The sequence below is a fragment of the Monodelphis domestica genome, chromosome 1 (genome assembly GCF_027887165.1).
Source record: "Monodelphis domestica isolate mMonDom1 chromosome 1, mMonDom1.pri, whole genome shotgun sequence".
Classification (NCBI taxonomy): Eukaryota; Metazoa; Chordata; class Mammalia; order Didelphimorphia; family Didelphidae; genus Monodelphis; species Monodelphis domestica.
Genome location: NC_077227.1, coordinates 538644601 through 538667817, shown reverse-complemented (window position 1 = coordinate 538667817; position 23217 = coordinate 538644601). Strand labels below are relative to the sequence as shown.

Genomic DNA, 23217 nt, shown 5'->3' with positions numbered 1-23217 from the left:
CAGAGGCTTTTTGCATTGATTCAAGTATGAAACAGTAAGAACCTAAAATAAGATGGTGGCCATGAGAATGAAAAGAAAAGACCTTAGGAAGAGGCAGCATGAAGAACAGATTGATAGGTTAGGATACTAGATGAGGAAACAGAGGTAGGAAAAAGGATTTAAAGACATCCAAAGATTTTTGAGACGAGGTGACTGGAAGAATGATGGTATCACTGGCCCAAAGAGGGAAACCATTGGTGGAAGCCTTTTTGAGCTGATACGTTTAGTTTTGGCTATGTTAGACTTAAATTATCTTGTAGCAAATTAAAGATGGATCTGGAGCTCAAAAGAGATGAGAATTAGAGGGTTAGATTTGGGAATCATCCATTTAGAGCATAGGTCCTTAATTTTCTTATGTCTTGGATCCCTCTGGAAGTCTGGTGAACTTTATGGGCCCCTTCTCAAATTAATGTTTCTAAATGCACAAATTGCACAGGATTAAAAAGGAAACCAATTGTATTTAAATCCAGTTATTTTAAAAATACATATTTTTAACTAGCTTTACAGACTCTGTGTTAAGAACTCCTTTTTTGAATAGATATTAATAAATTGTTAAATGTGTTGAGAATGGTTAAGTTGAGAATCCTCTTTTGGTGAAGAAGAGAAAAAAAGATTAAAACTTAAAGGTACACTAAGTAGAAGGGTGAGAGATAAAAAGGACCAATGGCCCTGTATTATGAAATCCTGATATTCAAAAGCCAGGTACATGCTTAAGAGAGAAACTTATGGAGAGGAGCCATCTGTTGGAACACACTGTACTTTCCTTCCCAAAGGTTCTGTTCAGCACTTAGGCACTGAGGTTGCAAACTCATTTTAGCCACGCTATTAAAATAATTTTCTTTTCCAGCTGGGCAAGCTGTTTTTGTAGATAATTTTCTTCTGGGAAACACAGAAGCAAGTACAAGCAATTTTGAAGCCTGGCAAGTGCTTAAAAGAAAATCCAGGGCCATTTGGCATGTCCTTTGACTCCAGGAGGTCCAATTTGCTTTCAGCAATACTGGTTTGGCTCAGGACTTGTCCTAATGCCAGAGTCCTGGGAGATTCAGATTCCCTTTGAGAAGCTCAAAAGATTCCTCCAGGTGGTTACAATCATCATACAGGACTGTACTTTCATCAATGTCCATGGGGCCAATACTAACCTGAAAAGGCTGGTTTCTCTTATTCATTCATTCAGCAAATATTTGTGATGTACCTGGTGTGTGTAAGTCTAATGAAGCTTCAAAGGCTAGATAAGTTCCTACTTTTTTGGATTGTAGGATATGACATATGTATGAATAATGAATATACAATAGTGTGTGATATATGCATAAGGGAATTGCAAATAAAGTTCTCTTAGAGGTCTGAAGATTAAAGAGTTGTCATTTCATTACTGGAACCCCAGTACTCTGTGTGTGTCACAGAATATCAGAGCCACTTATGACAATTGAGTAAGAATGAACAGAGAAGGGAGGCATAGAAATTTCTCCTGAAAGCAGAGATGGTTTGTTCTTGTCACACACACACACCACCTCAACACCCCCCAAAAAAGTCTCACCTAATTGGAAAAGTGTATTATCTATTAATTCAGAAGCAAAAAATGGTCTGATTGAAGTATTATCAAAGGTGCGATGGACCCTTTTATGGAAGGATTGACCCCTTGTTTCATATAGGGTGATTAGATAACTGTGCAGTAGAAAAAAATCTTAACATCAGTGAGTACTAGAAAGAGAGAAATCTTGAAGATGAGTAGTATCCGAGTTTAAAGAGAAGGCAGATCAGATTTCATTTGTTTTTCCAAGACAGGTTTTCACAGGATTTAAACTTGCATGGATTTTAAGCATCACCTAATATAACCTCTTCATTTTAAAGATAAGGATACTAAGGCACAGAGAGAGGAGCTGACTTGTCTAAATACAAATAGTACTTATGGTAGAGTTGAGATTTGAACCCATATCCATGAATGCCATATTCACTGTTTTAGAAGTCTTCTAGTTCAGTGACTGAAGTAACTTAGGTTGAAGCAATCTTCTCTTTGCATTTAAATCCCTTTAAAATCTGGGCTCTTTCCAATCTTATACCTTTCTCCTCTCCATGTATTCTATTGTCCAGACTGCCAGTCTTCCTATATAACATTCCATCTCCTTATTATTAACTTTTCACTAGCTGACCCCATATCTGGAGAATGTTCTCCTTTCCCTTAAGTTTCTCTGGCTTCTTTTAAGACTTAATTAAATCCCTTCTTCTCCTGGAGACTTTTCCCAATCACCCCTCTGCTCCTCCCCCTCAGAAATTGCTTCCTATTTACACTGGATTTTTTATTTACATAATCATTTACACAAGTGCTAACTGCTGTTGTCATGATGATGATGATGGTGGTGGTGGTGAAGAAGTTGTCGTTGTATCCCCAGCACTTAGTGAGGTTGCTAAGCTCTAGAAAGAAAAAATAATGCTTGACTGGCCAATGTAAATAGAAGTTCAATCTTGTGACTTGCTGGTGGTCAATCTCTTGGAGGAATCTTTGAGATCTGCCATATTTGTTTACTATATTAGGCAATTTTGCTGAACTGAAATTTTTCCCTTTTAAAAAAATTATAGAGAATAATGAATGAGAAGGGGAGAGTGAAAGAGAGGGATATATTTGAAAATGAAAGTGACAGAGTAGCTAAATGGCCAAGCCAATTAAGAGCCTGGCCTGGAGATGGGAAGTCATAGGTTCAAATATGACCTCAGGCACTTCCTAACTAGGAGTCCCTGGACAAGTCATTTAACACCAATTGCCTAGCCCTTACCACCTTTCTGCCTTAGAAATGATACTCAGTATCAATTCTGACAGAATATAAGGTGTTTTTTTTTCTTAATGAAGGTGATATATATAAACCAAAGATATTAATAAAATTTGGGGAGAAAACTACTTCACAGTGTTTGTTCAGGAGCCCTTTGTTTTTCTAGTTAACAGAATATTTAAAAGGTGTTTGTCCTCTACTAAATTCCCCCTCCAATAAGTCATCATGGTACAGAGAAGTAACCATGATTTTTCTAAAGGCTATTCCAAGGGACAGTACCTGTAGCAGGTCCTATCAAATTGCAAAGGGTTTGAGGATTTTGGCCAGATAACCAGATAGCTTGTTTGACCAATAAGGAAAAACTAACTAAGTTTGAAGAGTCTTATTATGGGAATGGCAGCAATTGATACATTTTTCAGTCACAATAACTAATAAAATTTATCTAGTAAGTTGTTACTGGCTTTGCAATCTATAGTAGTTTGAGATTGCTAACATGGATAAAACCACATTCAAAATTCTGGAGTGTTTCTTTCCCTCTCCTACATAAATATAATGATGAATGATAATACATATATGTATATAATCACTATATCAGTTGCATAAGGGGTGGAGTGAATAATAATAATAATAAAAATTGATACTTGTATTATAAGTCAATGGCTTTATATCCCATTTATTTCAGGTTAGTAAAGTACCTTTTAACCTCTACACCTCTGAGATAGCTACTAAAGATATCATCTCCATTTTACAGATGAGGAAGCTTAGAAGGCTCAGAGAAGTTACATAACTTGCCTGTGTCCTCACTTTTAAGTGATAGAAGTAGGACTCAGTTTTCCTGATTCCAAGTCCAGCTCTCTCATGAACAGGACCAATAGATATGTCTTCATTTATAGGCACAAAAGCATAAAGGAAACCAGTTATTTACCCAAAGCTAACCTGCAAATGAGTCTTCTGTGCCAGGTCTTATGACCCCAGCCTCTTTTCTCTATTGAAAATGATCACATTTCAGCCTCTTCACCATGGCTTTAATGACTATACTAACATAAGAAATATAAAAGAAGTGCATATTTTGCTTCATTTCTCAAAATTCCTCTGGCCTAGCATCCCTCAGAAAGGAAATTTTGTTCCACACTCTTGGTACTTGAATCTAAATGGGTATGAGGATTTATCTGACTGAGGGGGTCATTAAAAATTTATAAGCCAATTATATTTGATTTCAGGAATGCGAGGAAAGATTACATCACTGCCAAGTACATCGAGAGGAAATACGCAAGGAAAAAACATACGGACAATACAGCTAAACTCCATAGCCTTTGTGAAGCTGTGAAAACAAGAGACATCTTTGGGTTGCTCCAAGTTTATGCGGATGGTGTAGATCTGACAGAAAAAATCCCTCTCGCCAATGGACATGTAAGAATGACAAGGGCTTATTAGTCATCTGCTGCTTATAAAAAGAGAATGAGAGACATGGCAGGGTGGAACAGTCTTAGAAATCCCAAAAAAGAAATGGAAATCCTGTGATGAGAAATAGTGTTTCATATGGATTGTTGCAAGAGGAAGTTGGAATGTTTTCTTAAATGAAAAATAATATAGGTAGGGGCAGCTAGGGAACACAGTGGATAGAAAGCCAGGCCTGGAGATGGGAAATTCTGGGTTCAAACCTTAGTTACTTCCTAGTTGTGTGATTCTGGGGAAGTCACTTTATTGCCTAGCTCTTGCCAATCTTCTGTCTTCTACACTAAGTCAGAGGGTAAGGGTTTAATATGTATTTGGACATTAATATATTATTGGATGTGAAATATATACATGTGCATGTATATATTGCATTAATTTTTAGACTTTTGAAAGCTTGCTAAAAATTATTCATTAGTTGATTTTTTTTTCTTTTTGGCTTTTTGGTGTCTCTTTTCTACCTTTCCAGTGCTATTGTCTTCTCTGAGGTGTCCTATTTATGCTTTGTACATCTATATATCTTATATGTATGTAGTTATTTGCATGTTGTATCCCCCATTAGTCTATGACCTCTTGGGGACAAAGACAGTGTTTTTGCCTTTCTATCTCCATTGAGATAGAAAGTGCATAGCGCATAGTAAATCCTTAATAAATGTTTGTTGATTGGGCTACACATGAGTAGACACTTGGAGCATTTCACATTTAAACCACCTTTGGAAAAACAGTTTCAGATAAGTAGTCTTCAAGTTCCAGAGTGCCACTTTGCTTTTTGGCATGTACTGGGGCACTTTTGCATCCAGGAAACTTTCCATGTATTTTGCCAACTCTGCTTAGAAGAAAAACAGCCATCTCTGGGGAGGTGTTAGCACTACAGGGAAGCATAGCAAACAGCAAAGAAGGTTAGGGCAGGAATCCCAGATTCACAATGTCCCATTGAAATGGCAAAGGAATTTTAGCAGGCCCAACCTAATTCCCAGGTTTGAATCTTAATGGGAAAGCAGTATTGGTTTTTCTCCTATCTTATTGGCTCATCCTATCACAATAAATCCTTTGTGGAGCTTTATCCTGCTAGAACATCCCATGCTGAGAGCATCAGTCTTGACACTTATTTCTAATTTAGGATCTGTCAAATTTTATTTACACTCTCAGCCCTTCTTCCTCTGTACCAAAATGTCCATTTAGGGACTGCCTTGACCTGAGCCATACGTGTGTGTGTGTGTGTATGCATGCATGTGTGTGTTTGATTTTAGCCACTTTCTGCAGTGTGAATAATTGGTACTTCATGGTAACTGGGCTTTGAGAGTACATCTTGTAGTAATGAAATACTTTAAGTTGAAAAGAAAAGGAACTTGCCTATTATAGCTCAATTCATAAGTGGTACCCATTGGTAGCAAAGTCCTAATAAAGATTACTTGTTTTCTGCAGAACGTTAACAAAATGGAATAAAACATGTGTTCTCAGATGTTTTGTTCAAAACAAAATTTGTGTGTTCCCCTCTTGTTCTCTTTTTTTAGAAGGAAATTAAGGCAATAGCTTGTCTAATTTTGATTTTTTTTTTTCCATTGGTGTTAGGAAGATTACCTACCAAAGTTCTGTAAAGGTTCCACATTCTCCAGATGAGTCCCCTAAGGCTTATTTTGCTTATGGGAAGTCCTCTCAGATAGCCAGGTTACCTGTCTTTTCCCTTTCTAAGTTTTGCCAGTGAGCCTTAGAAAGATGAGATTTACCTCCAGGCAGGGCAGGAAGAGGCCCAGTAAGACTCTTCTCTGAATAGCCTTTCAGTGGGTTAGAAGTCTTTACTTTTGAACTAGAAGCTTCCTGCTTATATTTCTACCATTCTCCTCCCCTAACTTTTCAACCCTGGTTGGGTTAAGTGATGCCACTAGAATTGATAGCACAAGTTTTATTTCCTCATCTCCCAGCAGTAAAAAGTACATTCTTGGAAGCCCAAGATGAAGAATGTGGTGGTAGAAAAAGAGCATAGGAATCAGAATTAGATGGTTGATTCATATCCCATTTCTGCACCAATTAGCTGCATGACTTTGATGCTCTCTGGATCTCCTTGTGTTTTTTTTTTAATAATATAGAAAATAAAGATGGTTAGGCTAGCTGTTCAGTCTTTTAAGGTCACTTTCATCTCCAAATCTTACAAAACCAAGGAAATCCCTTTCTTTAGTAAATTTTAGCATGCCATATAGATGCCCACCAGTGTGCTCTCTTGGCATATAACATAAAAACACCTTTTGGTATTATACTCATGGGTCAGAATTGGGACTGAAAAACACCCAGGGAATCTTGTTGTGAAAACATGTTTCTTCAATGATCTGGTTTCCTTTCTGTGCTCTCTGTGGGAATTGGTCAGGGAAGTACCTTATTTGGAACAAAAGGGGCTGCTTAGTCAATCACTAAGAATTTATTAAAGGCCTATTGTGTGCAGATACTCTGCTATTTGCTAGAGATACAAAGAAAGACCTAAAATAGACCCCACTTTCAAGCAGCTCACTCCCTAATGGGAGAGACAACATGCCAACAACAACAAACACACAAGACTCACACAGGATAGTTGGGAAATAGTTTGTACAGGGAAGGTGATGGCTTTGAAGAGGCACAGGAAAGACTTCTGGTAGAAACTGGGATTTAGCTGGGATTTGAAGTCAGGGAATCCTCATGGATAAAGAAATTTTCCTTCCTTCTTCTTACCTAAGCCTCTAACCTGGGAAAATCGGGATGTTGGATACCTAGGATGCTGGTCTTTTGGTCCTTATTCATGCCAGAATGGGTATCTTTGGCAGCAAGCAATGGGAATGAGTAATTTTCCTTTCTTCCTCCCCCAAACTCAAACTTCATTATTGCCAAGTGTCTGTGTGACATTTGATTTGGGGTAATAATTGCTTAAAGGGATATAAAATACAATAAACATTCTACTAAGCTCTTATATACAGGGTCATAGAGCAGCCTCGTCCTTCTAGGCTTATTATTTTATGTTAGTTTTTCCTGTATTTTCAACTCAGTACAATAAACATTTATTAAGCACCTGCCATGTGCCAGACTGTGTGCTAAGCCCTGGTGATTCAAAAACAAAAAAGATAGTCCCTGCCCTCGAGGAGTTTTCACTCTAATGGGGGGAAGATAACAAAAAGAAGGAACGTGGAAGTCAGTCTGCGGAGGAATACCGAGAATATCCGTTGCATGGGCATCTTGTTCCATGGAGTTGATGCCAAGCAGAGCTGTAGTTGGAAAGTGCAATGAGCTGCAAAGTCCAAATTCTGCCTTCTATGGATCAAACCTGCAGGCAAATACATCAGCTAGAAGCAGGAGGACTAGACACTGCTGCAAATGCTGGTCTTGGGCAGCGTGATGTAGTTGAATGACCCAGGTTAACATGCTTACTGAGTCATTTACTGGCTATTTGATCTTGGACAAGCTACTTACCCCCTCTGGGCTCCAATTTCCTCTTTTTAAAAATTGGGGGGTTGAACCAGATGATCATTCAGTCTTTTTTAGCTAGCATTCCCTGTTAAAGGAATTTGAGGTAGGGGGTGAGACAAATAAAGGTGGTGGATTGGTGGTAACAAGAAGGACTCTTCCAAATTCTGGAGAATCTGGCTTTGTAGCCAATTTCTTTGTTTTTCATATATATATATATATATATATATATATATATATATATATATATATATATATAAAGTTTCACATTTCCAGGGACAGGAGAGAACCCTAGGATCAATTAGGTAGTATAGTGGATGGAGTGAGAAGTCTGGAGTCCAGAGAATCTGGGTTCAGATTTGGCCTCAAACACTTTTTAGCTGTGTGACCTTGAGGAAGTGACTTAACCCCATTTGCCTAATCTTTGCCTTTCTGTCTTAGAGTTGTAAATGGAACACAAAGTAAGGATGAGAGAGAGAAGAAGGAGATTTGGGGGGGTGCCGAGAGAGGACCCTACTATTTAGTTGTTCGTAGCATTTAAATATTGAAGGGACTTTAAAGATGAACTAGTCCCACACCTTAATTTTACAGAAGGAACTTTGAGTCTTTTATTTCCACAAGGTAAGAGAGAAAGGCAAGGAATGAGTTTCATCAACCTCTGAGTTTTTTATATAACCAAGGGCCAAGTCAGATTGACAGAGAATTCTGAACATGTTAAGAAAGTGCTTCAAGGGAATTAGCAACAAGGCTTTTGTGAGGGAACTTTGTGATAAATATTAAAGCACTCAAAATATGCCCACATGTGTTACTAGTCTGGAAAGATCTGGCTGTTTTAGTGGGGTATTCTCTGTGATGTTTTGTTGTCTATTTAGCCCACATGGTGGCATTATGTGTGTGCAGTAGTTAGAGCCTCCATATATCTTTGTTTTCTTTTATAGGAGCAAGATGAAACTGCCCTCCATCTTGCAGTCAGATCAGTGGATAGAACTTCCCTTCATATAGTAGACTTCTTAGTTCAGAACAGGTAAGTAACTGAAAATAAGGGGTGGGGGTATTGGCATAGAGGCCCAAAAATATTTTCCATTGAGTACTGGAACAAGCTTTGGATTAGAGGTCAGAAGACCCAGATTAGAACCCTAACTCTGTGACTTGGGGCAAATCACTTAGACCTTCTGGACCTTATTTTCTCAATCATACAAGGATTTCTTATGATTTTGTATACTGGACTATAAATCAGTAAGTCTTGGTTCTGAGCTCTGGAAGTAACTTGCCTTGTGACTTTGAATCAAGTTCTTTAACCTTTAAGACTCTTGGCTCCCCTTCTGTGAAATAGGGGAAAATCCTGTTGTCCCTCCCAACCTTTCCCAACTTTCTGGATTGTGAAGATCATTTGAGTTTATAAAAACACTTTGAAAACTGTCAGATACTCTAGAAACATTAGAAATTATTATTCTCTTTTTTCCAGGGCATTACACAGTGCCTGGCACATCCTCATGCATAATAAATGCATTTTGGATTTAATTGAATTGGTATTCCAAAAAGGGGCTCAGTAAACCTGCATTGTTTTAATTGTGTCACCATTAGGGTTATTAGATTTTCCAAAAATGCTTGCCTTTGAGATGGGAAATGTCCTGCCAAGTGTAGAATGCTTTATATAAGAGAGAATCCTGGACTAAAGTGATGCCAATCCATATAAATGGTTTTAAAGTTTAGTTCTCCTCTCCCAGTTTCTGAGACAAGAAGATTAAGTGGGTATCTTTGTTAATCTAGACAACTTTTCTACATCTGATGCTAACAGAGACAGAAGAAGTAAGAATAATTGAAGTCTAGATTTAAACTATTCATTCCATTTTAACCAGTAATATAAATCTTGGCACCATTTTGTTTTTCTTTTTTAACTGAAACTATAGTTGTTCTAAGAACAATTGCCTGATTTTAAATAAGAAGCACCTTGGCACAAGGGAGAAGTTAAACGACCACAATTTAAGTCCTCATATTACTCTGTAAGCATATGATTTTTTATAAGTCACTCTCAGAGCTTCAGCTTTTTCCTTTGTAAAATGATGACACTGGACCTGATTTTTAGGGGCCTTTCTGTCTGAAGTTATACATTTTGTGATTCAAAATTACTTCCCTTTGAACCTTGGCTTTCTCATCTCTAAAGTGAAAGCTATAATATCTGATCTGTCTACCTCACAGGCTTCCCTATGAGGAAATGGGACTTTCTAATTTGCAAAATCCTTTATCAATGTGGGCTCTTCTCCCCTTTTCCCTGTGGAGATGCCAATGAGCTGTCACCTGGCAAATGAAACCATTCATCTTTAACAAAATAACCTCATGTCCCTAATAGAACTTTGTGCTTCCTGGCAAATTAGCAACTCTAGTCATTTCCCAAATCATAGCAGTTGGAACAGTAGCTCACCTTTGTTAGCTGCTCAATAAGCATTTGTCAAAAGCATGGCTTTTTTAGTTTAATGATACCTAGTGATAAATTCTTAGCAGTAAAGGTAACCCTTCTCCTTTGTCCTCCCTTTTATGATTCTGAAGCAAAAAAAAGTGAGGGGAATGGGGTTGTTTTTCTTCTGGGGTTTTTACTGTTGTTTTACATAAAAACTTAAATTTCAAGTTATTTATAATTTTAGATATATATTTTAATTTGAAGGAAACCACAACAAATGTACTTCCTTGATTTGTGTGTCCTTATTGAATTACTTTTCTTGCATTTTGTTGCTATTCTGATTATTTTTTCATAGCTCTAATGACTATGTATATTGTTCTTAATCAGCTTCCTCATTCTGGATCACTTGACATCATTTTCCCCATTTTTCTTTACATTTTCCACTTTGATGGCACAGAATAAAATGGGTAGCCATCTTCCAGTCTTGATGGTTTTGTTTTTCAAGCAGAACTTAACTTGCTTCCCAAATGAGCTTCAGCTTACCTCTTCAATTATCTTCCATTATTCTCATTCTGCCCTATGTTAAGCTGGAAGCCTGGCTCCACTTTCCCTTATCTAATGAGGGATGTGATCAGTGTCTTAACAATTTGTTTCTTCATTTCTTAAGTCTGAGTCAAATTGGGTGTGCCTTGAATTGCCCTCTATTAAAGAGAGAGCTTTTTAAAAAAATGAACATCCCTATAAATCCAGCTGGTTGGTATGTTATTGAGTGTTGAATTTGGAGTTGGGAAGATCTAAATACAATTTCTGCCTCAGACATTCAATAATTGTGTGACCTAGGCCAGATATTTAACCTCTAAGCCTCAGCTTCCTCATCTGTAAAATGAAGGTGATAACAGCACCTATCTCCCTGGTTTGTTGTGAGGATACCTGAAATCACATTTGTGTTTTGTTAGCCTTGAGGCATTATGTAAATGCTTTCTGTCCTTGGCTCATTCTTAGCAGAATACTTTCTCTTCTTGATTCATTCTTAAGAGAATAGCTTTGTGGGGCAGCTAGGTGACTCAGTGGGTAAAGAGCCAGTCCCACAGAGTGGAGGTCTTATGTTCAAAGATGGCCTCAGATACTGCCTAACTGTGTGACCCTGGGCAAGTCACTTAACCTCCAATGCCTACTGCTCTTCTGCCTTGGAACTTATACACAATATTGATTCTATTATACACAATATTGGTTCTAAGATGGAAGATAAGGGTTTAAGAAAAGAACAACTGTAGCATCCTTGGATTTACAGCTGCAAAAAAGCTCTGACCTGGTCTCACTCTGAGCTCATCATTTTACTGATGAAAAAGTTAGGCCCAGAGAAGGGAGTGAATATCTCAAGATCATTCTGCCAGTAAGTAGGAAAGACAAGATCTAATGTATCTCATTTCAAATCCAGAATTCTTCGCATCAAACCAAATGTTATTTTTGAAGTCACTAGGACTGTGATTATATAGCAGAATCAGATAAATCCAAAAAGTAAATGTGGGAGAAATCAGTGTACTTTTTCTTCCCTTAATAGATCTTCTACAATAATGGCAGTTTTATCAGATAGCTTTTTTTAATCTTATTTTTACAATCATGCAAAAACACACTTCCATATTGTTCATCATTATAAGAGCACACTCAGACAAAACCAAATAAATAAATAAATAAATAAATAAATGAATGAATAAATAAATAAATAAATGAAGCCATAAATACACTGATGTGAAAGATGATATGCTTTGAACTGCGTCCATCTGACTCCAGTAGTTCTTTCCCTGGAGGTGGATACTATTTCCCATCATAAGTCTTTCAGGATTGTCCCAGATCATTGCATTGCTGAGAGTAGCCAAGTTTTCACAGATGACCATCATACCATATTGCTGTTACTGTGCACAATGTTCTCCCAGTTCTGTTTATTTCACTCTGTCAGATAACTTTTTAAAATCCTCCCTCCTTCTTCCTCTTGGACAGGAATGAGTGAATCACAAGGATTTCCGGAGATGATGTCTTTACATGCCTCTTGCCATTGCACTAGAGCTCTAGAGTAAACTTGAGCAATCATTACCTCCATGTTATCCCAATTGGGAAAGAATGGAAGGGGAAGTTGGTCAGAATTCAAGGAATAGAGAGAGGAGGAGTTGTCTGAGAGCCAATCATACAAAATTTTTCCTACAGCACAATGCCATTGCCTTGACATTCAGGGAAATGTGGCAGAAGAGTACTTGAACTTGGAGTCAGAAAACTTAGTCTTGAAACCCACCTTCTCTGTTGACATAATTTCTAAGGTTTCTTCTTGTCTTTATGTCTTTATGCTCTATGACTAGATCATTTTACCTCTCAAGATTTGAGTTTCGTGTTTTGTAAAAATAATGGATTGGACTTGGTGATCTCTAGCAATAGCTGTTTTCCTTTGGTTGCAGTGTACATCTTTTCTGTCATATCATACACATCCCTCCCCAATAGCTCTAGGTTTTATTTATTTTTTAAACATAGTTGCACCACACACACACACACACACACCTTAGTTTTCTTTACTCTAAAATGGAGATAAAACAACCTACCAAGACCACCTCAAAAGGATCAAATGAAATAGAATGTGAAATTGCCTTGAGAGGTTGAAAACCCTATAGAAGAAAGTAAGGGAATAAGGGTAGCTCATTCTCTATCCTGTCAAGTATATCCTTTCTATGGATTTGTTTATTGCTTCCTCATTTAGACTATCTGAACTCCCTTACCTGTTTAGACAAGAAAGTCTCTGAGTGGATTAAAAACCAGAATCCTAGGATATGTTGTTTACAAGAAACACACTTGAGGCAGGTAGACACACACAAAATAAAAGTAAGAGGACTGAGCAAAATTTATGGGACTTCAACTGAGATAAAAATAGCAGGAGTAGCTAGCCATCATGATCTCAGACAAAGCAAAGGCAAAAATAACTCTGATTAAAAGAGATAAGGAAGGTAATTACATCTTTTTTTTTATCCTTACCTTCCATGCAATACTATGTATTGGCTCCAAGGCAGAAGAGTGGTAAGGGCTAGGCAGTGGGGGTTAGGTGACTTGCCCAAGGTCACACAGCTAGGAAGTGTCTGAGGCCAGATTTAAACTCAAGATCTCCCATCTCTAGGCCTGGCTCTTGAATCCTCTGAGCCAGATTTGAACCTAGGACCTCTGGTCTCTAGGCCTGACTCTCAATCCACTGAGCTACTCAGCTGCCCCCAAGTAATTACATCTTGATAAAAGGTAGTATAGATAATGAATCTGTACTATATATATGTATACCAAATGATATAGTCTCTAGATTTTTAAAGGAGAAGCTAAAGAGCTTAAAGAGGAAATTGCTGGTAAAATTATACTAGTGGGGGATTCAATCTTTCCCTATCAGAACCAGATAAATCTAACCAAAATATAAGAAGTAAAAGAAGTGAATGAAATTTTAGAAAATGAACTGACTTAAAAGAAAAAATGTTAAAAAATTGTTTTACTTATAATTGAAGGACAATAAAATATTAAAAAATAAAGAAATGCATTCCTGCCTCAAAAGTCTTTCTGATGGTCATATGTCTGAGTTGTTTATTTTTCGGGGGGACGGTGTTTCCTCCTTGAGTGGCCCTAATTTCAAATACATTCCATTTTAACCATAACACCTATCAACATGTACTAGAAATTATAGTGTTTGGGCAGTATTTGAAACATGTATGGTACAAGTTAGTAAGCATTAAAGTGGGGTCACAAAAAACTAATAACCACAAAATAAGTCATGTATCATCTAGTTCAACTCCTTCATTTTACAAATCAAGAAATCAAGATTGAGAGAGATAAAGTTACTCGTGCAAAGATACACAAGCTAGAGATAAATAAATGGGGAGGTCTTGGGCTCTAATTCCAAACCCCTTTCTCATCCTGATTACTTGAAGACAGATCTTCCAAGACAAGGGAACCAACTACTTCTTAAGAAAGCTTTATTCCTCTCTTGGATAAGTCTTTAGTCAGAAAGTTTTCCCCTAACCTCAAGCCTAAAATTGCTTCTTTATAAGATAGCCCATTCCTCCTGGCTTTACATTCTTGGTTCCAGTCCCTCTTCCTCATGATAGCTAATTTGATACTCAAAGACACATATTACATCCTCCTTGAATCTTCTTTTTCTTCTGCTTTATTTCTTTGTAACAGTAAAAATAAACAAACAAACAAAAAAAAAACCTCATGATTACTCATAAAAATGTATCCATTGTAGCCACTCTGAGCCTCACTTTTTACACAGGGTCAGATGAAAAGATTTTAAAATTCCCAATTCTACAACCTGTGATCCTGTATTAAGCCACAGCTATGTACATACTCAGTAAGTGTATGTTGCAGATTGCTTTGGATATTTAGGTTCTTGGCATGCATAGTTTCTAGTCATGAAACTCTTTGGGCTCATATTTGGTTCCATACCATTGCCCCAATGGGGGAGACACAAAAGCCAAGCTGAAGTTGTTCTTTTTCATGCTATATATTCTCATTTTTGGTTTGGAACATATGGTCCCTGTGCCTCCTTGAGACTATGATAACCATCTTTTCCCCTCTTTTCCTTCCCCCTGCCAGTGGGAACCTGGACAAACAGACAGGGAAAGGCAGCACAGCTCTCCACTACTGTTGCCTGACGGACAATGCCGAGTGCCTAAAACTGCTGCTCAGAGGGAAGGCTTCCATTGAAATAGGTAAACAGCAAATGGGAGTATAGAACTGAGTCTGGTTTGGGGGAAAGAGAGATTATGTGAACTGCCCCAAAGTCACTTAGCGAACAAGCATTAGAGGCAGAACCTAAGCCTAATCTGAGACTAATGTTCTCTCTATGGGACCCTGCAATGCTCTTTAAATTCTGGTTGTATTTGTAGTACTATTAAGATGGTGGGGGGATTAAGCTTTATTATTATTTCCTGTGTTCTCAACTTGGGTAACATTTAGCAAGAAAAATTGACACAAATGTTCCCAAACCATAAACTTCTGTCGGAACTCAATTCAGATCCTCACGTTCAGCTTCTCAAAAAAAAATTGGATATTCATTTTAAATGGGAATCTTGGCCACTGGAACTTCACCCGCTAGGATATTCTGTAGCACACCTACTTATCAATCATTTTAGGGGAATCTGGTGTGAGGAACTGACCAACAGAAAGGTCGAGAAATTGGAGAAATGAATTTGAATGTCAAATTTTAGTCTTCCCTATTTGTAGCTCCCTTAAAATGAATAGCATATCAACATCATAGAACACTGATACCATTTCATTTCTTTATAAATAGAATGGCTACCAAGATCCCACTGTAAAAGAATATAAATTTTTTTTATTCAGATCTCCTTAGTTATAGAGATGGCCAAGTTCCTGTGCTCATCCTGCAACTTATTAACAGTTACTGAATTTGGTGGAAGAAAAGCTAGTTTCAAATCTTGGCTCTGTCCATACAGGTTTTAGATTAAACTACATAACGTTTGAAAGCTCTCTTCTAACTCTGTGAATCTATATTATACCCAGGAGTTGAAATTGGGCTAAGAATGCTGACCTTGAGTTTCTCTAAATCAAACTACTGAGGGGTTAAATAGTTTGATTTTTTAAAGTAAATATTTAATGTCATTTTGTTTTAATCTGAGCCTGCAATTTATTTAGTGTAGAAAACTCCCTCAGCTGGTGCTAATTGGCAATTTCTCTGCAATTTTTATCTTACATAGTTGCCCAAAGCATTGAGAGGTAAAGGGACTTGCCCATACTTGGTCTCAGAATCAGCATGCATCAACCACAGGAATGAATCCTAGGTGTTTCCAACACCAAAGCTGGCTCACCATCCAGTACACCATGCTGACTGTCATCATCATGCTGATGCTTGAAAATAGTTTGTTCTGCTAATTAATTGACACGATCTTTTTTGAAATGTTGCTCAGAAACTCTTTTCTGGGGCAACACAAAAAAATAAATAAATAAACCTCATCTAAGGTTCTGCCCAAATTTCCATAAATGTTATATTTACAATTCAAATTAATGAAGTTTTGCTATAATTAATTTAAAGTAGCTAGTTACATGTTTTCCTGTATTGATTTCTCTTATAAAATGAATAGGTCACCTTTTCATCAGTCTTTGAAACAAACTTTTCTTTCTCTCCCTCTTGAACTTTAGCCAATGAATCAGGAGAGACACCACTTGACATCGCTAAACGTTTAAAACATGAACACTGTGAAGAACTGGTGAGTGATTGTTTGCCTCCCCTTGACATGTCAAGCTACCTACAGGAGAGTCCCATGAGGCAGTCTTTTTCCAAAAAGAGAAACTTATCTGATGTGGCTTCTTGTAGAGAAGTTTTCTCCAAGATCTCCTTTGGAGAACAGCAGAGTTACACTAACAAAAGCAAAAGTAATATTCAAGATGGGTTTCAGTAGTCTTCAGCTTGAGTCTTGGATCTATGACTCCTAGAATATCTTGGACATAGGAGTGGAGCAAGGGTTTCATATAAGAATATCTTTCCACCTGAATCTTACAGCAGAAACAGATTCCTGGAGAATCTTTGTTCCCTCAACTTTGGATGTGGTGGAGAAAAGTGCTTTGGGGGAATTTCCCCAAATTAGAAAGCTAGATGTGGAACAGCAGAATATTTAGATGTGAAGGAAGCTTTCTGCTTTACTCACACTCAGATCAATGCCTAGAGGGAAATGATTTCTAAACATGTACATAGAAGCTGGATATGCCAAGGTGACAGATTGTACCAAATAGCCACCGAGATCCCCTTCCACATATAAAATTCTGTAATTTCAAATATTTAGCAATCACTAATATTCTTTTGTTAAGAGCCCAGACTCTTTTTAGAGAGTTGTCTTTAATCTTTTTCCCTACCCCAGAATATCAATAGTTTTATAAAAAGATAAGGAGCAAAATATAGGATTTTTTTTTTGAGGGGATGAGGATTTTATCCAGGAACTTTCACTCATCTACATTCACTTATTATAAGTGAGGTCCGCCATTTTGTTGAACTTTTAAAATTGACTAATGGCTTTGGCTCAAAACTTAGTGTCCAGAGATCTGGATTGGAAGCTGTGTGATCTTGAGCAAATTAAAATTTCTTAATCTTTCTGTCCTTCGGTGTCCTTATAATCTTAGAATCAGAGATCATTCTGTTTAACTTGTACAGAAACAAGAATTCTTTCTACAACATACATGATAAGAGGCCATCCAGATTTTATTAAAATCTTGTACATCTTTAAGGTCTCTTCTGTTTCTAAATACTGTAAAACATATAGGGGATTGCTCTTTGAGTAGAAGTATAGTTACCTGAGGAGAGGTGTGTGGAGAATGGACCCCTTCTTTGCTTCTGGGGTGGGTGGGTATAAAAACACATTCATTTATAGCTCTTAGAGTGGGACAGGGTGCCTGGTGCTTTCAAAGCTGGATGTGGGAGAATGGTGGTAGAGAGGGCAGTAGCAACCTACTTTCATATAAATAGAAATTATCCTAGTTGCCAACCCTTAATTATATGCAATAGGTTATCCTACCTTTAGTCTATCGTACCTTTTCAACAAAATATGTGCTTCCTATAGATATTATTAAAAAGTGAAATTTTAAGGAAAAAAAAACACAAAAAACCTTCAAGCTACTGAATCCATGCCTTTAAATTTGTGAAGCCCTAGTAACATGAAAATCTAGGACTTAATTGCCACCTGTCCCTGGTCACAGTTTTCTGGAACAAATGCTTTTCTCATTATTTGTATATGCCAGATCTCTAAATCTCCATCCTAATAGACTGATCACCACTGCTTTTTAAAAGAAATTTTTATTATAATGAGCTTTATAAATGTCAATAAACATGAACATTTCCTCATACAAATAACAGAAAAAAATTATATTATGAAACCATGAGTCTCTTTATACAACTTGATTTTTAAAGTATATATTAAACTTATCATGATAGTTCCAACACTGACCTGCTTGTCTATATATTCTTCTGACCTTGCTTTTCTATTCTGTGTATGATGGGTTTTTTGGTGCTCTTTTCTTCTTTTAAGGATATCATATTCCTATATTATTCCTTATACATGGTAGGGGTCTTAATGCCCCTCACCAAAAACAAAAGTCTTCCCTTATATCAAGTATAGTCAAGCAAATCAGATTCCCACATTGGTCATGCTAGAAAATGTATGCCTCATTTTGAATCTTTAGTCCATTCCCTCTGTTCCAAGAATCAGAAGTATGATTCATCCTCTGTTTTCTAACGTCCCAGTTGGTCATTGCGTTGATCAGATTTGTTTTCTTTTAGTGTTGTGATTCCTGATTTAATTGTTCCGTGGGTTCCATTCATTGTACTTTGCATCAATTCATGGAAGTCTTCCCAGGTTTCTATGAGTGTCATATCTTTCATTTCTTATAAAAATACATTATCCTCATTTATCACAGTTTCTTTTTTTTATGGGCACCTTCCTGTTTCCCCAGTTCTGGGCTGTAACAAAAAAAAAATACTATTGTAAATACTTTTATACATATGGTTCTTTTCCTTTTTTCTTTAATCTCCTTAGGACATATGCTTAGTAGTGTCATTGGATCAAAGAGTATTGGCTTTAAGAATACTAAAGGACCTGGGTTAAAATCTAGCTTCTGATAATTATTAGATGTATGACCTTGGGCATGTTGTTTTTACTTCTCTGGACCAAATTTCCTCATCTTTAAAGTGAGAGATTCCTCAGTGATCCCAAGTGCTTTCCAGAATGGTTGAATTAACAATTTCACCACTAGTACATAATAATAACAATAGCTAATATTAAAATAGCATTTACTGTGTGCCAGACACTAAGATAAACACTTTATAGTTATCAGTTGATTCTCCCAACAACCCTGGGAAGTAGGTGCTATTCTTATCTTCATTTTACAGATGAAGAAATTGAGGCAAGCAACTTTTGTGACTTGCTTAGGCTGTGTCCTAAGGCTATATTTGAACTTAGGTCTTCCTTACCTCCACATGTAGCACTCAATCCACTGTGCCACCTAGCTTCACATTAGTATGTCTATCCTCCTCCCTTCTTGCCATCAACTTTTTATTTCATCATTATTATCTTTTTTTTTCTTCTTTGCTAGTCTTTTGAGCATGAGGTGGCATCTCAGACTTGTTTTGTGTATCTCTTTTTATTAGAAATTTGGTACATTTAAAATATGGCTTATAACTTGCCTTTCTTCTGTTGAGAAGTCCCTGTTTATTTATTTTGACCATTTAGATAGATATCAGGGATAACTCTTAAAAGATGGAACTGAAAATTGACACAATCTTCTACAGGGAGAGCTAAGCTTTTGTTTTTGAGGAAGGAGTTGTTTGTTTTTTTAATCTTTGTTTCAAGGAAAATGTATGGGGTAGGGATTGAGAAAGCATTCTTTGGGTGAACATAAATGTTAGTTTATTTCTGATAGCCTTTAAAATGCCTGTTCCATAGTTATGTTTGCAGAAACAATGTGATTAACCCCCATCCTTATTTTTCTTAGCTCACTCAAGCATTATCTGGGAGGTTTAATTCTCACGTTCATGTGGAGTATGAATGGCGATTGCTCCATGAAGATCTAGATGAAAGCGACGATGACATGGATGAAAAATTACAGGTTTGTGTTGGGTGCTAAGTGCCAAATTGTGCAATCCTGAAAAGCTTTTGATCTACTTCATTCAGAGAGATTTGGATCCTACTGTATAATTATGGGAGGCTGATGTTGAATAGTAAGAAAAATATGTAAGTAATGTTTTCTATTTTCTCTGGAGCCAGGAGATTTGGGGCTCTTTTTTTACATACCCTCTCTCTTCCCCATCCCCTATTTAATTTCTAGCTGTAATTCTTTTTTTTTTCTTCTAGCTGTAATTCTTTACTCATATTCAGCTGCTATCCTTACACTATAAGAAAAGATACTTGGGGTGTTTCTTTTTTATCCAGTGGAAATAATGGCTGCCTGATTTGTTTTTAAGGAATGTTTTCACTTTGGTCAATTATGATTATATTGATCTTTAAATTACTTAGAACCATGAAGACATTTAATTCTAGAGCTTAAGGGAATCTTAAAAATCGTCCAGTCTAGCCCACTTGTTTTGCTCATGAGGCAGCTAACCCCCTAGTACTCTGTGGGTCAGCAGTGTGATATCACACATGAAAAAGCTAATGTATTTTGGCTTTGGGTAGATTAAGAAAGGCACCGTGTCCAGGACTTTGGAAGGTGTTAGTCCCACTTTCCTCTTTGAATCAGGCCACATCTGGGGTGTTGTGTGGAATTCTAGGTTCCCCACTTTAGGGGAAACTTTATTAAGTTGGAGACTTTATTAAGTTGTCCCAAAGGAGGACAGATAAAATGGTAGAGGACCTTGAATCCATGACATATGAAGCTTGGTTGAAGTAACTGAGGACGTTTAGCCTGGAAGAGAGAGTAGTCAAGGAGACAAAATAGCTCTATTTAAAAGGCTGTCCTATATAGATAAGGGGTCATACTTGTTCTTCTTGACCCCAGACAACAGAGCCAGAAACTGGATAATATTTTAGGTTTGATATAAAGGACAACTTCCTCACAATTATAGCTATTCTAATACAGAACGAGTTGCTTCAGGAGACAGTGAGTTCCCCCTCACTTTGCTTGAATAGAAAAGACTAGAGATGCTATAGAGAGGGCTCCTGTTGACTAAGGTAGCCTTTGCAATTCCCCCGCAACACTGAGATTCTGTGTGATAAGGGAGATACCAAGTGCTCTCTGGAGACAGGGATCTCACACTTAGATGATCTAGGACTTAAATTTGGTTCTCTTAACCTTGCTCCAGTGTTACCTTCTCTGCATGATCCTGCCTGTCTTCAGGCCTGGCTCTCAATCCACTGAGCACCTTGGCTTCCCCCTCCTCAGAGAGAAGACTTCATGATCTCCTGAGGTGACCCACTCTACTTTTGAATGCTTTGATTGTTGAAAAGCTTAGGTAAAGGAGTTCTAGCTGTTGCAGCCTTAGGGCCAAGATCTCTTTGATTTCTGAATCCCACGCAGGAATAACTCTACTTTAGAGAGGAAGGAAACATTGATCTACCCTTGATCCTGTCATTCACAATAAGATGTGTAATGGATCATCTGAGTATTTAGATCATCAAACTGAGGCTGTAGAGATTTTTAGAAATTATTAGAGGTAATGCCTTCATTTTACCCACAAGGAAAATGAAGCCCAGAGCGAGAAAGTACTTGTTTGTGGTCATTCAAGTTAAATAGTAGTAAGTTTAAATTCAAATCCAGTAGCTATTGCTTAACTAGAGGGGAACAGAATGAGTAAATTACTAGAAAGGGGGAACTGTTAGCCATTGTACTCTGTTTTAATGCAGTTCACAAAGAACACAGTAGGAATTGGACATTCTGATGACGTTTCTGGAGGGGAGGTCTGGGAATAGAGAAGGGATAAATATTAAGATCTCTCTAGCAAACTGTGGGATTGAACTTGTGTCTGTATTCAAGTTGATGTGTTCTAAGTGAATTGCTTCCCCTAAGATAAGAAGTAATTTTAAAAAAGGGAATATTAAATATCACCAACATGGATACCTCTGTTTTGGGGTTCCTTTAGCAGCCCAGCCCCAATCGGCGAGAGGACAGGCCGGTCAGTTTTTACCAACTGGGTTCCAGCCAGCACCAGTCGAATGCTGCGTCTTTGGCTAGAGATGCGGCTAACATCGCTAAAGACAAACAGAGGGGCTTTATGCCTAGCATTCTGCAAAACGAGACCTACGGAGCCATCCTCAGCAGCAGCCCCCCACCTACACAGTCCACCGCACCCCCACTACCTCCCCGGAACATTGGCAAAGGTACTAAGCTGGAAGTAGAAAAATGTATTGGGAGAAGTGGGTACAAAAGGGTTAATGTTTTTGCTTTGGGACATTGATTTATAGTTGATGACAAATACAAGTATCAAAACATTATTTTTCTGGTTTCTTGTTGCTGTCCTATGATAATGACAATCACTAAATTTATGTAGTTTCTTATGATTACAAAATGCTTGGCACATTATCTCATCAGGTCCTTTCTCTGTAAGGTAGGTAGGGGGAAAAAAAGGAACCTATGGTTTTTCAGAAGGAAATGAGATTCCGAGAGAGGTTATGTGACTTGAGTTAGATTATACTGCTTCTAAATTCCAGAGTCCAGAATTTGAAACCAAGTTTTTCTTATGCTAAGTGGGTTCCCCTCCCCCAACACACTCTTCTGTTTAATGATGCCAAACTGTAGTTGAATCTTTAACTCATATTACTTCATTGAACAAAAGAGTTGCACATTTATGATTAGGGTAGAGCAGTGAGAGTAATCTATGGTATCTACAATACCTGAAGTGGGTAGTTGATAACATATTTGTCAACAGAGACAAAAAGAAATGAAATGGGCACACTGCTAGTGTCTCTGTTTTCTTCCTCCCTTTTCCTCTGTTCTTCCTCTTTTCCTTTCAAGGTTCCTTTTTTCTTTCTTCCCTCGTGTCTTTATTTTCTAGTACAGAGGATATCTCTGATATCCTCAAGCTCAAAAAGGTGTTGGTCCTGGAAGTCAAAACAAAGGAGAGAGAACCAACCTCATGGGGAAGTGTATTCTTAGTTAAGTTTTGACAACAGGCTCAGTTGTGCTGCCCATTTCTGGCAAGTGCCACTTGGAGAACCAGCGGCTTGACTGGAAGTGCTCAAGATATTCCATCAAGTACAGAAACTTCTGGTGTTTTTGAAAAGGTCAAGAGGGGTTAGAAAACCCTTATACTATATGAGAACTATGAAAAAAAATCATAAAATTGAGAGCTTGAAGGAGACCTTAGAGATAGTCAAGTTTCAACTGTGTGGTTTTACAGATTGGGAAACTTGAGACCCCAGGTAAGCAAATAAAACTCAGAGCCATGCAGCTTGTACCAAGCAAAGCTATGAACCAGATTTAGGTCCTTTGACTCCAGGGATCATTTCACCAGATCATACTGGTCCTGAGTACAGCTGGGATGTCTCCTAAGCCATCCACTGATTTCAGTAGAATCTTTGAAATCATCATCACCATAACAACAAAACACATTTGCATAGTGCTTCAATTTCCACAACCATTCCAAAACAAAAATTAAATTGTAAGTGTCTTTGTAGATCTTCTTGC

General features: G+C 37.5%; 1 protein-coding gene across 5 annotated transcripts in view; it reads left to right on the top strand.

Moving 5' to 3' along the window:
* Positions 1–23217, top strand: part of ASAP2 (ArfGAP with SH3 domain, ankyrin repeat and PH domain 2) — a 260772-nt gene that overhangs the window by 212713 nt on the left and 24842 nt on the right. For 3 of the 5 annotated variants that reach the window (XM_007476157.3, XM_007476154.3, XM_056813323.1), the window contains 6 exons: positions 4022–4211; positions 8618–8703; positions 14689–14804; positions 16252–16319; positions 19591–19704; positions 21674–21911. In XM_007476157.3, coding sequence (XP_007476219.1) covers positions 4022–4211; positions 8618–8703; positions 14689–14804; positions 16252–16319; positions 19591–19704; positions 21674–21911 — 812 coding nt within the window. The remainder of the gene's footprint in view (positions 1–4021; positions 4212–8617; positions 8704–14688; positions 14805–16251; positions 16320–19590; positions 19705–21673; positions 21912–23217) is intronic. The other 2 variants (XM_056813322.1, XM_056813321.1) reach the window with 1 other exon arrangement.